Source organism: Muscardinus avellanarius, assembly GCF_963383645.1.
Source record: "Muscardinus avellanarius genome assembly, chromosome: 9".
In the NCBI taxonomy this organism is placed as follows: domain Eukaryota; kingdom Metazoa; phylum Chordata; class Mammalia; order Rodentia; family Gliridae; genus Muscardinus; species Muscardinus avellanarius.
The window spans coordinates 98,546,173-98,560,886 of NC_137795.1; the positions used below are offsets into that span (position 1 = coordinate 98,546,173).

Below are 14,714 nucleotides of genomic sequence, written 5' to 3' on the forward strand. Positions count from 1 at the left end.
ACAAAGCAAAATCGAACACTGAGCTATTTGCTCTCACTCAGAACAAAGTGATACAGAAACGTTAACCATAAACAGACGGGCACACGCTCAGCGAGGCAAACGCGAGGCAAAAGAGAGCAGGTGTCACCGCCAAACAAGGTTGAGTCCGGGTCAAAGTCATTAAGCAAGTCGAAGACACACACTTTGAATGATAAAGAGTCCATTTCTCCGTGAAGATATAATTGTTATGAATATGCAACAGAGCTAGTAGCATCAATATGCAAAACAAAAGAGTCACGAGAATAGTAGTAGCTGAAGATGATAATCCGTGACAGGTGAAATTTTAGAAAATGTAACTAAGGCCTGCATGTAATCTCGACATAAAAATAATAAGAAATAGATTGTCGTTGATGTAGCTTACGCCTTCAGAACAAAGAACGGACTTCCCTTTCCACAACCCACAGATCAGTCAATGAAAGTGACTGTACATTAAGCCCCAAAGAACACCGAACACTCACTTTGGTCTTTTCTATGCAACAGCCCTTTTTTGTGTGTGTGGTTCTGGGGATGGAACCCAGGGGCATTTGACCTCCGAGCTACACCCCCTGCCCTATTTTTTTTTTATTGGTGCATTATATTCATACAACTTATTGGGGTAAAAAACTTGTGTGTACAAACATTTACTCATCGCTGATTTAATCCCTACCCAGTTCCCACCCCATTCCCTCCCCGTCCCTCCCTCCCTTGCTTGGCTTAGTGATTGACTTCGATATGTTTAAGTACATTGTGTGCTTTAGAGATTTTCCTCTTCCCCCCTCCTTTCTCCTCCTTTAGGTTGTCTTGTTTGCTCCTCTATAGGATTTCCTTTTTCAAGAGTTCTTCCTATGACCCATTTCTCCCTAACTCTCACATATTAGGGAAACCATCTGATTTCTTATTTTTTGTGACTGACCTATTTTTTATTCTTTATTTTGGAGCCAGGTCTCACTGAATTGCAGAGGGCCTCACTAAGTAGCTGAGGCTGTCCGCGAACCGCGATCCTCTGGTCTCAGCCTCCCGAATGCTGGGATTATAAGTGTGTGCCACCATGCCTGGCTGCACCAGCCCTTCTTCTAAGCACTTCACATATATTAACTCAATTCCAACAAGTTTTAAGGTATGTATACACAAATGTTAACAATAAATTATTTTTCCCGTGCCAGTGAGCAGCAGATTTGGAGTTTGGCCCAGACAGCCTGGTTTCTATTCTGTGCTCTTAACCATCAGGTCAGAGACCCTCTTCAATAAAGCCTCAACAATAGAAACAATGCAGGTATTTTCTTCTCCTTCTCCTTCTCCTCCTTCTCCTTCTCCTTCTCCTTCTCCTCCATCTCCTTCTCCTTCTCCTTCTTCTTTTTGGTGGTACTGGGGGTGGAACCCAGAGGCTTTCTACCTCTGGGCTATACTCCCAGACCTATTTTATATTTTATTTGGAAACAGGGTCTCACTAAGTTGCTGAGAGCCTCACTAAGTAGCTGAGGCTGGCTTCGAACCTGTGCGATCCTCCTGTCTCAGCCTCCCAAGTGCAGGGATTACAAGCGTGCGCCACCACACCCGGCCAGTGCAAGTATTTTCTAATCATAATGTCAAAAAAATAGAAGTTAATAGTAAAATCAAAATATTAGGCATACTGTCACCTAAAATCGTTTTTTTTTTTTCTTTTCTGTGCTAGGAAATCAAACCTAGGGTCTTAGACATGCTATGCAATATTTCTACTGACAAGCTACATCCCCAGGCCCTAAATTTTTTTGGGGGGGTACTGGGAATTAAACCCGGGGCATTCTACCTTTAAGTTACACTCAGACCTTTTTAATTCTTGTTTTGAAACATGGTCTCACTAAAAGGCTAGGGTTGGCCTCAAACCTGTGATCCTCCTGCCTCAGCTCCCAAGTACTGGGATTACAGGCACAGGTCACCACACATAGAATCTCCCCCCCCTCCCCGGTACTGGGTATGGAACCCAGGCATTCTACCTCCGAGCTACACCTCCTGTCCTATTTTTATTCTATTTTTTAAAATTTATTTATTTATGCAGTATTGGGGATGGAACCCAGGGACATTCTAACTCTGGGTGACACGCCCAGCCCTATTTTTTTTTTCTTTATTTTTTAAACAGGGTCTCACTGAGTTGCAAGGGGCCTCACCAAGTAGCTGAGGCTGTCTGTGAACAACAATCCTGCACATCTGGCCCTATTCTTTAGTTTAAAACAGGGTCTCACCTGATATAGTGGCGCACGCTTGTAATCCCATCATTCGGGAGTTGGAGACTGGAGGATCGCATAGGTTCGAATCCAGCCTCAGCTACTTAGTGAGGCTCTCAGCAACTTAGTGAGACCCTGTTTCCAAATAAAGTATAAAATAGGTCTGGCAGTATAGCTCGGAGGTAGAAAAGCCCCTGGGTTCCACCCTCAGTACCACAAAAAAATAAAAATAAAACAGGGTCTCACTGAGTTGCAAAGGGCCTCACTAAGTAGCTGAGGCTGTCCATGAACCATGATCCTCCTATCTCAGCCACCCAAATGTTGGGATTATAAGTGTGTGCACCACACCTGTCTTACATAGAATCTTTTTTTTTAATTTTTTTTGTGGTACTGGGGGTGGAACCCAGAGGCTTTCTACCTCCGGGCTATACTCCCAGACCCATTTTATATTTTATTTGGAAACAGGGTCTCACTAAGTTGCTGAGAGCCTCACTAAGTAGCTGAGGCTGGCTTTGAACCTGTGTGATCCTCCTGTCTCAGCCTCCCAAGCGTGGGGATTACAAGCGTGCGCCACCACGCCCGGCTTACATAGAATCTTTTACTCCTCCCACTAATGCATTAAAATTCCCACAGATCTGCTCCATGACTATGATTATGACCTTATACCCTATTGAAGATAGACGATAAGTCTTAAACTTCATACTTATAGTGAAATAACAACAAAACAGGTCCTGCTGAAGGAAATGGTTTCATGTTAATTCCATGACATTTTCCTTATAATTGGAAAACAAAAAAATTATATTTTATAAGCAGAGAGCCTGAATAGTGCATAAAATTGCCATTGATAATTTATCACATAAAAATTGTAGTCTATTCATAAATAGAACACTACACAGTAAGAATAAACTGTCAACAACATACAATATCAGGGATGAATTTCAAAACTTATGTTGAAAGCCCAACGTAATATATATGAGCACATACTGCATGGTCCCCTGTGAATAAAGATTAAAAAACAGCAAAACTCACCTGTGGTGAGAGAGAAGAATGGAGATCACCGCTAGGGGGCGCTGACTGGAAAGGGGGAAAGGCACAAGCTGGGGTGATGAGAATCTAGTGGTAGGTAGGCAGTGGTTAAAGGGGTGTGAAAGAAGAAAATATTCCATCAAGTTAAATGCATTTGCCTATATGTTAGAATAACTTAATTTAAAAAAAATCTAAGCCGGGAGGGGGGTGGCGAACATTTGTAACCAGATTAGAAGAGATCAGAGGATCACAGCAGCCCGCAGCCTTGGCTACCTAGTGAGGCCCTCTGCCGCTTAGTGAGACCTTTCTTTCTTTCTTTCTCTCTCTTTTTCTTTCTTTCTTTCTTTCTTTCTTTCTTTCTTTCTTTCTTTCTTTCTTTCTTTCTTCTTTCTTTCTTTTTTGGTCTGGGATGGAACCCAGGGGCATTTGACCTGTGAGCTACACCCCCAGCCCTATTTTTTATTCCTTATTTTGAAACAGGGTCTGATTATGTTGCAAAGGGCCTAAGCAGCTGAGGCTTTCCGTGAACCTCAATCCTCCGGTCTCAGCCTCCCAAATGCCGGGATTACAAGGGTGTGCCACCACCCTGTCTTCAGATTTTGTTTCAAAATAAAGAATTAGGATGGGAGTGGTGGCACACCCTTATAATCCCAACATTTGGGAGGTTAAGATTGGAGGATCGTGGTTTGTGGCCAGCCTCAGCTACTTAGTGAGTGCCTTTGCAGCTCAGTGAGACATTTTCAAAATAATGAATAAGCTGGGTGTGGTGGCGCACGCTTGTAATCCCAGCATTTGGGAGGCTGAGACCAGAGGATCACGGTTTGCGGACAGCCTCAGCTAATACTTAGTGAGGCCCTAGGCAACTTAGTGAGATCCTATTTCAAAATAAAGAATAAAAAATAGGGCAGGGTGTGTAGCTCAGAAATTGAATGCCCCTGGGTTCCATTCCTAGTATAGCAAAAAAAAAAAAAAAAAAAAAAAAAGAATAGGGCTGGGCGTGGTGGCCCATGCTTGTAATCCCCACACTTGAGAGGCTGAGACAGGAGGATCACACAGGTTCGAAGCCAGCCTCAGCTACTTAGTGGGCTCTCAGCAACTTGGTGAGACACTGTTTCCAAATAAAATATAAAGTAGGTCTGGGAGTGTAGCCCGGAGGTAGAAAGCTTCTGGGTTCCACTCCCAGTACCACCAAAAGAAGAAGAAGAAGAAGAAGAAGAAGAAGAAGAAGAAGAAGAAGAAGAAGAAGAAGAAGAAGAGGAGGAAGAAGAAGAAATAATACAGTTGGGGGTATAGCTTGGAGGTAGAATGCCCCTGGGTTCCATCCCCAGAAGCACAAGAAAGAAAGAAAGAAAGAAAGAAAGAAAGAAAGAAAGAAAGAAAGAAAGAAAGAGAAAAGAAAGAAAAAAATAAAAAAGAAGATATAGGAATGGCGGTGTAGCTTGGAGGTAGAATGCCCCTGGGTTCAATCCCCAATACTGAAAAAAGATATATGTACATGAAATAATGTGCATGCATGCAAGAATACATGCAAACATAAACATTAAAGTCTATATTTTTATTGAAGGTGAGGAATAGTAGCTAAGAATCTCTTTCTCTTTCTACACACAAAAGAAGAAAGCGAAAGCGCAGAACTAGGAAGACCCTTGAACAATCAGAAACCCAGTGTGCAGTGCCACAGGTGTGTGCAGTGCCATAGGCATGTGCAGTGCCACAGGCGTGTGCAGTGCCACAGGTGTGTGTAGTGCCATAGGCGTGTGCAGTGCCACAGGTGTGTGCAGTGCCATAGGCGTGTGCAGTGCCATAGGCGTGTGCAGTGTCACAGGCATGTACAGTGCCACAGGCGTGTGTAGTGCCATAGGCGTCTCAGTGCCATAGGCGTGTGCAGTGCCACAGGCGTGTGCAGTGTCACAGGCGTGTGCAGTGCCACAGGCGTGTGCAGTGTCACAGGCGTGTGCAGTGCCACAGGCCATGCACCATGATTAGTTCAATCTTCTTTGCTAGGGAGCATGGCGGGGGCAGCTCACCAGGTCACCAATGCCCAACGACTCGGCTTGGAAGGCTGAGGCTAGGCGTTTACAAATTCTAGACCGGCTTCTGCAACCTAAGGAGACCTTGTCCCACCACAAACTTTAAAAAGGTATGGGGGGGTGTGTGTTCATTTCGAGTCACCCCCTCATGCCATTTTGGCATGGGGCTGTATTTCTATTTTCTGTATTTTTATCTTTCTAATAAACTTCTGTAAATCTTAAAAAAAAAAAAAAAAAGGTATGGGGTTTCACTCTGGTAAAGCACTACTGGGTTCAATCTCCAGTACCAAAAAAAAAAAAAAAAAAGAAAAGAAAAGAAAAGAAAGAAAGAAAGAAAAAGAAAAAAGAAAGAAAAGAAAAATCACCAGTAATGTCCAAATCCAGCCTCATCTTCTTGGCAGGTCATTAGACTTCTTGGCAGCCTTCCACAGTTAGCAGACCACACTCGCTTTCTTGAAGTGATTTTCTTCTATGATTTTACAGCTTCTCTACATAATGTTTTTCAGTGGCTTCAGGCTTCATTTATAATAAAATCCAGGTGGGGCGTGGTGGCGCAGGCTTGTAAACCCAGCATTTGGGAGGCTGAGATAGGAGGATTGTGGTTCGTGGCCAGCCTCAGATACTTAGTGAGGCCCCCTGCAACCCAGTGAGACCCTGTTTTGAAATAAAAAATTAAAAGTTACTTAGTGAGGCCCTCCACAAATTAGTGAGACCCTGTTTCAAAATAAAGAATAAAGCCGGGTGTGGTGGCGCATGCTTGTAATCCCCACATTTGGAGGCAGAGACAGGAGGATCGTGCAGGTTCGAAGCCAGCCACGCTGGCTTAAGAGACCCTATTTCCAAATAAAAATATAAAATACAGGTCTGGGAGTGTAGCCCAGAGGTAGAAGGGCTTCCAGGAACCCCAGAACCACCAAATAATAATAATAATAATAATAATAATAATAATAATAATAATAATAATAACAACAACAACAATAAATAGGAAACCAGGCATGGTGGTGCACACTTGTAATCCCAGCATTTGGGAGGCTGAGACTAGAATATCCTAGTTCGAAGACAGCCTCAGCTACTCAGTGAGGCCCTCCACAACTTAGTGAGACCCTGTTTCAAAATAGAGAATAAAAAATAGGACTGGGGATGTAGCTCAGAGGCCGAATGTCCCTGGGTTCCATCCCTAGTACTGTAAAATAAGTAAGTAAGTAAGTAAGTAAATAAATAAATAAATAAAATAGGGCTGAGGGTGTGGCTAGGAGGTAGAATGCCCTGCGTTCCATCCCCAATAAACGACAATCATCATCATCACCATAATAGTAAAATCCAAACCCTCAAGCCAAGCCAGGAGCTGGCCCCTTGTTTCCACTCTGCTTCTGCTCCTGTTTCTCTTCACACCTTGCTCCAGCCTGGCTCCGGGTCCAGCCCTTTCCCTGGCTCCCACAGACTCTGCCCTGCTGTTCTTTCTCTGGGTTTCTCCTATGGATCTTCACAAGATGTTTTGTCTTTGCGCACATGTTGTCAAGAAGTTATAACTAGCTCTCACAGGATATTTAATTTTTGTAAATATACCCACAACACATAAGAAAGGAAGAAAGGAAGGAAGAAAAAGAAAGAGAGAAAGATAAGTGCCAGACACAGTGGAACATACCTGTAATCCTAGTACTTGGGAGGTTGAGACAGGAGAATTGTAGATTCAAGGACAGCCTCAGCAATTTAGCAATTTGAAACAGGGTCAAATTTTATTTGACCCTGTTTCAAATAAACAAAATAAAATAGGACCAGGCGTGTGGCTCTGAGGTAGAATGCTGCCCTTGCCCCTGGGCTCAATTTCCAGGAAAACACACACACACACACACACACACACACACACACACACACAAAAAAAAAAAAAAAAAAAAAAAAAAAAAAAACAAAGATCCAGGCATGGTGGAGCAGGCTTGTAATCCCAGGATTCGGGAGGCTGAGACAGGAGGATCGTCGTTCGCATACAGCCTCAGCTACTACTTAGTGAGGCCCTTTGCAACTTAGTGAGACCCTATTTCAAAATAAAGAATAAAAAATAGGGCTGGGGGTGTAGCTCGGAGGTAGAATGTCCCTGGGTCCCACCCCCAGTACCGCAAAAACAAAAAACAAAAAACAAAAAACAGAAAACAAAGCTGGGCTTCATGGCAGATGCTTGTAATCCCAGTACTTGGGAGACTGAAACAGGAGGATCACAGGTTTGAGGTCAGTCTCAGCAAGTAGTAAGACTCACATCAACCTAGCGAGATCCTATTTCAAAAATAAAAATAAGCAGGGCGCGGTGGAGAACGCTTGTAATCCCCGCGCTTGGGAGGCGGAGACAAGAGGATCGCGCAGGTTTGAAGCCAGCCGCGCTGGAGTAAGAGACCCTGTTTCCAAAAATAAAAAAAGTATAAAATAGGTCTGGGAGTGTAGCCCGCAGGTGGACGGGCTTCCAGGCACCCCAGTACCATCAAATAAATAAATAAATAAATAAATAAATAATAAAATAGGGCTGGAGTTGTACCTCAGAGGTAGAATGCCCCTGGTACCCAGTACCACAACAAAACAAAACAAAAGTGTGTCTGATCTGATCTCGTAGCACACAGTTAAACAACATTAAGACACTCTGACTTGTCCTCATTGGGAATGGCTTAGACGTCCTCCCAGCTTCCATGGGGCCCCTCTTCTCAACACCACCATTTATTTAGGATTTCCCAATTTCTCTTAGAAACGCACAGGTAGACATCCTCCATACCTAGTCACCAGCAACAAAATTACTTCTGCCGTAACTGTTCAGTCCAGTAACTGCTAAGTTGTGCCTCTATTTCACAATGGTGATTGCGACCCAATTAGAGGATTATGAAACCAATTTTGAAGGTCACAAGTGGCATTAAAAAAAAAGAAAGACTACAGCAGAATGTAATAGGAAATATCCTGTAATCCCAGTATTTGGGAGGCTGAGACAGGTTTGAGAACAGCCTGGGCAAGTAGTGAGATTCTCATCAACCTAGCAAAACACTGTTTCAAAATAAAAATAAAACACAGCTGGGGGTATAGCTCAGAGGTAGAATGCTCCTGGGTTCAATCCCAGTACCAGAAAAAAAAAAAAAAGGAAAAAGAAATAAAATATCAGAATGCACCACACTAATCCTAATCTAGAACTCCGTGTGTGTGTGTGTGTGTGTGTGTGTGTGTGTGTGTGTGTGTGTGTTGTTGGGAATTGAACCAGGGGCATTCTACCTTCAAGCTACACCTCTAGCCTGATTTTTTATTTTATTTTTTATTTATTATTGTTATTATTGTTATTTATTTATTTTTTTGTACTAGGGGTGGAACCCAGAGGCTTTCTACCTCTGAGCTATACTCCCAGACCTTTTTTATATTTTATTTGGAAACAGGGTCTCACTAAGTTGCTGAGAGCCTCACTAAGTAGCTGAGGCTGGCTTCGAACTCGTGGGATCCTCCAGTCTCAGCCTCCCAAGTGCGGGGATTACAAGTGTGTGCCACCACGCCCGGCTCTGATTTTTTATTTTTTATTTTGAAACAATATAAAGCAAACCTGTGATCCTGTCTCAGCCTCCCAAATACTGGGATCATAAGCGTGAGCCACTGCAGCCGGCTTATCTAGAACTTTTTTTTTTTAAGGGTCTGGAGAGGGAATCTAGGGGCATTTGACCCCTGAGCTACACCCCCTGCCCTATTTTTTATTCTTTATTTTGAAACAGGGTCTCACTAAGTTGCGGAGTGCCTCACTAAGTAGCTGAGGCTGTTGGTGAACCGCGATCCTCCGGTCTCAGCCTCCCGAATGCTGGGATTACAAGAGTGCTTACCTAGAACTTCTGACAGTTCAACTGTTCCTAAAGAGCAGGGTCAGGGAGGGAGGAGTGACTCCATGTACTGGGATTCCTGGGTTCATACCAGGACAGATACCATTGGGTAGCCTAATTTTTTTTAACCACAATTCTCTGTGACTTGTTAAATGAAGTATATGGAAATTATACTTGCTGATAGAAAACCTAGAATTGGCAAATGAGTTCTAGTGAAGAACTTTAAGTATGTTGTTAAGAAAGGATGTCACCAGCATGGAGTGTGTGTGTGTGTGTGTGTGTGTGTGTGTGTGTGTGTGTATGGACACACTATATTATATATACATATACATATATATATATTCAAACTAGTATAAATCACTCTCAAAGAGGTTGTTTTATTAGAAGAAAAAGAGACAAGAAAGCAAAAAATACAGAAGCATATTCAAGTTTAACTCTCCTATCTAGAGTTGCAAATGGTGGAAATCTTGAGAAAACGTTCACTCTAATCAGTAAACACCGCTTTACAGCTCGTTCTAAAAAGGGCATGAGCATTTCCTGAAATGAAAGTGCAGTGCCGCCAAAAAGAAAAGGACATCTGAAAATACAGGATGAAGTTGTCAATAAAGCCCTCAAATATGTTCTTAGAAAAGGTGTAAGGTTGTTAGCATAATTTCTCAGTTGTTCCACAAATCTTAAAGAAAAAGACAGCCTGGCATGGTAGCGCAGGCTTGTAATCCCAGTACTTGGGAGGCTGAGACAGGAGGATCGCAGGTTTGCGGCCAGCCTCAGCAAAGTATTAAGACTCTCAGCAACCTAGCAAGACCCTGTTTCAAAACAAAAACTTAAAAGTGCTTGAGGTGTAGCTTGGAGGTAGAATGCCCCTGGGTTCAATCTTCAATATAAAGAGAGACAGAGAGCTGGGTGTGATGGCACACCCTTTTAATCTCAGTACTGGGGAGCCTGAGACAGGAGGATCGGAGGTTCATAGCCAGCCTCAGCTGCTTAGTGAGGCCCTCTGCAACTTTGTGAGACCATGTTTCAAAATAAAAAATAGGGCTGAGGGTATAGCTAGGAGGTAGAATGCCTCTGGGTTCAATCCCCAGTTCCAAAGAGAGGGAGGGAGGGGGAGGGGGAGAGGGAGGGAGGGAGGGAGAGAGAGAGAGAGAGAGAGAGAGAGAGAGAGAGAGAGGACGAATGACAATTTGTATTGACTTTTCTACTAATGAGACAAAAAGGAAATGGGCCAAATAAGAGCTTAAAACCCTCTTCATCCAGCTTTCATGAACATGGTACACGTTTTTGCTGACGAATCAGCTGATAAATGAAAAACTATACTTGGTGATGCCACAATACCAACTCTATTACCACTGATCACTTATTTTATTTTTCGGTACTGGGGATTGAGCCCATGGGCATTCTATCTCTGAGATATAATGACAGCCCTATTTTATTTTTTATTTTAAGACAGGATCTCACTAAGTTCTGGAGGGCCTCACTAAGTTGGTAAGGCTGGCCTCAAACCTGTGATCCTCCTGTCTCAGCCTCCCAATTGCTGGGATTACAGGCCTGTGCCACCATATCCAGCTCATCACAGGTCATTGAGAAGCTGCTACTACTGCTGGCTGCAGAACCTCTGTGCCAGAAAAGAAGCAAGATAGTTTTATGAAGGAATTATTGCTTGTATGGAGAAAGATATATTCAGAATTAAAAAGTAGTAGTTAGGTCAACAAAAATTATGAATTATGCTACTTATGGAATTTCAAGTGGTGAAAAAGCAAATATGATATAGATCCAATGATAAGAAACTATGAAAAATAGAAAATAATTCGAATCACCAAATAAAACAAAAGTATATGAGATTCATTTCTTTTCTTTTCTTTCTTTCTTTTTTTTTTTTATGGTACCAGGGATGAAACCCAGGGGCATTCTACCTCCAAGCTACACCCCCTGCCCTATTTTTTATTCTTTATTTTGAAACAAGGTTTCACTGAGTTGCAAAGGGCCTCACTAAAGAGCTGAGGCTGTTTGTGAACCCCATCCTCCTGTCTCAGCCTCCCAAATGCTGGGATTACAAGTGTGCACCACCATGCCAGGCTCTCATTTCATTTTCAAAACCTTAAGTAATTGAATTAAGCTTGGTGTTCTATGAAAAAAATAAATTATTGTAGCATATTTTATTTACACAGAAAAATGGTTGACGGACAGTAAGTTTATCAGGTCATATGCAGATGAAAGAAAAACTCATTGCTAAGAAAAACATGGACACGTTTTTATGACTCATAACTGCTTAAGTAAATTAAGATTTTCACTTTGACTCATTTAAACAAAGTAAAAAATCAGGCTCAGCGCTATGCAAGGTGCGTATATAGCTTAACTTCATGTATTCTGGACTGGAATAAACCTTTGAACAGGACATTAAAATCCTGATTTATTCTATATCATTTATAGTCTGATTTGTTTCTACAATGTATTATAAAATATTTTATGTTGAATTCTTTGTTGGTTTTACTGTATCCTACATAGTAAGTATTATGAAACTGGTATTTCAGGTATGTACATGTATGTGTACATGCTGGGTTACAATGTAAAATACATTTCCTACTGTGGGTTGGTGGCACATGCTTGTAATCCCAGCATTTGAGAGTCTGAGACAGGAGGATCGCAGTTTGTGGACACCCTCAGCTACTACTTAGTGAGGCCCTTTGCAACTCAGCAAGACCCTGTTTCAATATAAAGAATAAAATATAGGGCTGGGGGTGTAGCTCGAAGGTAGAATGCCCCTGGGATCCATCCTCAGAAATGCAAACAAGATTTATTTATTTATTATTATTATTATTATTTTTTTTTTTTTAGGGAAAACTCTGTGTTAGAAGTTAACAGAAGAGGGAGTGGTGAGTTGGCCTGGGCCACCCTCCCCCCTCATGCCATTTTGGCATGGGGCTGTAACTATTTTCTGTATTTCTATCTTTTTAATAAACTTCTTTAAATCTTCAAAAAAAAAAAAAAGAAGCTAACAGAAGATAATTTTTGGTGGATGAGTCATACATTTGCAGAACAGTTTCGCCCAAGAACCACCAGTTTGAAGTCTCTGGGCTAAATTGTGGAGGACACCGAATCAAGATATAGGGCTTTCTTTTGTAGTTAAGTTGTAGCTAGGATAGAAATGATATAATAAGAAAATGTTTTAAAGCATTACTACTGCCGCGTCCGACATTTGCCTCTAGCAGGAATATAGTCGGAGGACAGAAAAGTCACTTAAGAGCTATTAAGTCCAAACATGAGATCCTAATGGGAGTCGGAAGAGGAGCTGTGAAAAAGGAGAAAAGGGAGGTAAAACATGGTGCCAAGAAAAAACGATAGCATTTTAGAGCTTGGAGGGGGACCCGTGGGATCGACTCCATTACCCTCTTGGTACAAGTAAGGAAAATAATAGAAGGGAAAGAAAAGAAAAAGGTACTCAGAATGCCTGTGACGTCACGCTGACTCCGTCCGCGCTAGTTAATCTAGTTAATGGAATTAACAGGAAGAGGAGGGGGGCGTTCCTTCACGTTTACTTTCTACTAAATGGGTTTTAGGGATTCCCCCTCCCTTTCAAATCTGGATGGCAATTTGTTTCTCCCAGGCGTTCCAAGGAGACCTGTCCCCTCCACGCCCCTCTCTACCCCGAGCCCGGCCCTCCGGCGTTTCAGAGGGCGCGGCGCTCAGAAGCCACCAGCCCTCCAAAGGAGTTCCGCGGATCCCAGCGGGGCAGGCTGGCCCTGTCTTCTTCCCGGGGGCTGCCGCGCTGCGGGGACACTGGGCGCGCAGGCTCCGCGGAAGTCCCTCTCTCCCCTTTCCCGCACTCCAGGAATACTTGAGTACTCCGCGGACACCCCCAAATCCCTGGCGGGGAGAGCGGGAGCCGGGCGCCAGGGCTAGGCCAGCCCCAGGGCTGAGTCGCGCCCGGCGCCGGCCCCGGAGAGCCCGGAGCGCGCCTCGGTTTCCGGGAGCGAGTAGGAAGCTCCTCGGGAAACCCCAGACTCCTCCCTGGGAGGAAAGGCGCGGACGGCGTCCTCGTTCCCCCGGCAACGGGCCGGCCCGTGACGTCACTTCCGCCGGCCTGTCTGGACTCCAGACTGTCGGGAGGAAAACTGAGCCGCGGCCACGACGGTGGCGGCGAGCGTCCCGGGAGTGCGCATGCGCCCGCTCCGCGGCCTGCTTCTATTTATGTGGGGGATCCAACATGGCGGCCGCGGCGACCCTGGCGATGGCGGCGGAGCCCGTCAGGACGGAGTAGCGGGGAAGGGGGCGCGGGCCGCCCTCACGGTGGCGTCGGCGGAGACGGCTGAGGGCGGCGGAGGGCAGAGAAGCGGCGGAGAGCCAGGGGCAGGGCGGGCGGGCGCGCCGCGCGGCGCACAGGCGGGCGCGGGCGGAGGGCCAGGACAGTGGCGATGGCGGAGCCGCGCAGGGTGGCGCTCATCAGCCTGTCACCGCTGAGGCGGCGCGAGGCGGAGCTCCCGGGGCCCGAGCGCGAGCCCCCGCGCCCGGAGCCGGCCCCGCGCGCCGCCGCGCAGCCCCCGCCGCGGGAGAAGCCGCCCATGTCGCTGCAGCGCGAGCCCCCGCGGCCCGAGCCGCCGCCGCCGCCGCCGCCGCCGCCGGAGCCGGCCGCGCGCCGCACCGTGCGCCTGGAGCTGGCGCTCAAGGACCCCACGGACGAGAGCTGCGCCGAGTTCAGCTACCCCGAGCTGCTGCAGAGCGGAGAACAACGGGTACGGGCCGCCGCCCGGGGCGGGCGCGGGGCGGGCCTGCGCCGCCGGGGTGCTCCTGCCGAGCCGCCGCGGCCCGGAGGACGGGCGCGCCGAGGGACACGCCCCCCGGGCCCGAGCCGGGGCTGCGGACCCCGGCGCCCGCGCGTGCTCGCGCGCTGCCGACGTGGGCGTGCGTGCGGGTGTTCTTTTTTTTCAGACGGGGATGTAAGTGTAATTAAACACCTTCAGAGACCGGGGATTGCACCTCAGGAATGAATGGAGACGTGGGTTTTCCGGTTACGCGTTTTTCCCCTCGCGTGGGTACTGGCGAGCATTTGTAGCATTGTGCGCGCGCGCGTGTAGTTTGTTCATATTGTCATTGGACAGGAAAGGCGTCCGTCGTTTATTTGGCGTCTACTCATCGTATTCTTATTCCCGTTTGTATTGATTGGAGTTCGTAGTTCCGAGTTAGAGAGTATTGTACTCGGCCCCTGTCATTTTTACGGAATGACGGGGGGAAATAATGTTGGCTTCGAATTTTTGAAAACTTTATTGAGAACACATAGGTGTGCCTTTGGTGGAACTGGCGAACAATGGGGACCGGGACAGCGGTTTGTTGGTCATTTTAATTGTATTGTTGTGGGAGGGCGATCTTTGGGAGCGAGTCAGGCCCGGTGCTTGGGAAGCCGGGACGGGAGGATCGATGGGCAATTTGGAGAGACCCTGTTTCCGAATTTAAAGGAATAGGGTGTAGCTCAGGTAGAATGCACCTGGGTTCAATCCCCAGTCAGGAGAGAGAGAGACAGACAGACAGACACGAAAGGAAGATGATAGAGCAACTGGGGAGAGAGAACATTGGTCTGTTGTTTAGCGAATTTGCCCCTAATTAAATGGACTCCACTTCTG

The 14,714-nt window shown here is 45.6% G+C and overlaps 1 protein-coding gene across 2 annotated transcripts in view; it reads left to right on the forward strand.

Annotated features, from left to right (window-relative positions):
- Nucleotides 1–13,511: 13,511 nt before the first annotated feature.
- Nucleotides 13,512–14,714, forward strand: part of UBN2 (ubinuclein 2) — a gene marked incomplete at both ends in the record, with an annotated part of 81,915 nt that continues 80,712 nt past the window's right edge. For both annotated transcript variants that reach the window (XM_080700912.1, XM_080700913.1), the window contains one exon: nt 13,512–13,829. In XM_080700912.1, coding sequence (XP_080557038.1) covers nt 13,512–13,829 — 318 coding nt within the window. The remainder of the gene's footprint in view (nt 13,830–14,714) is intronic.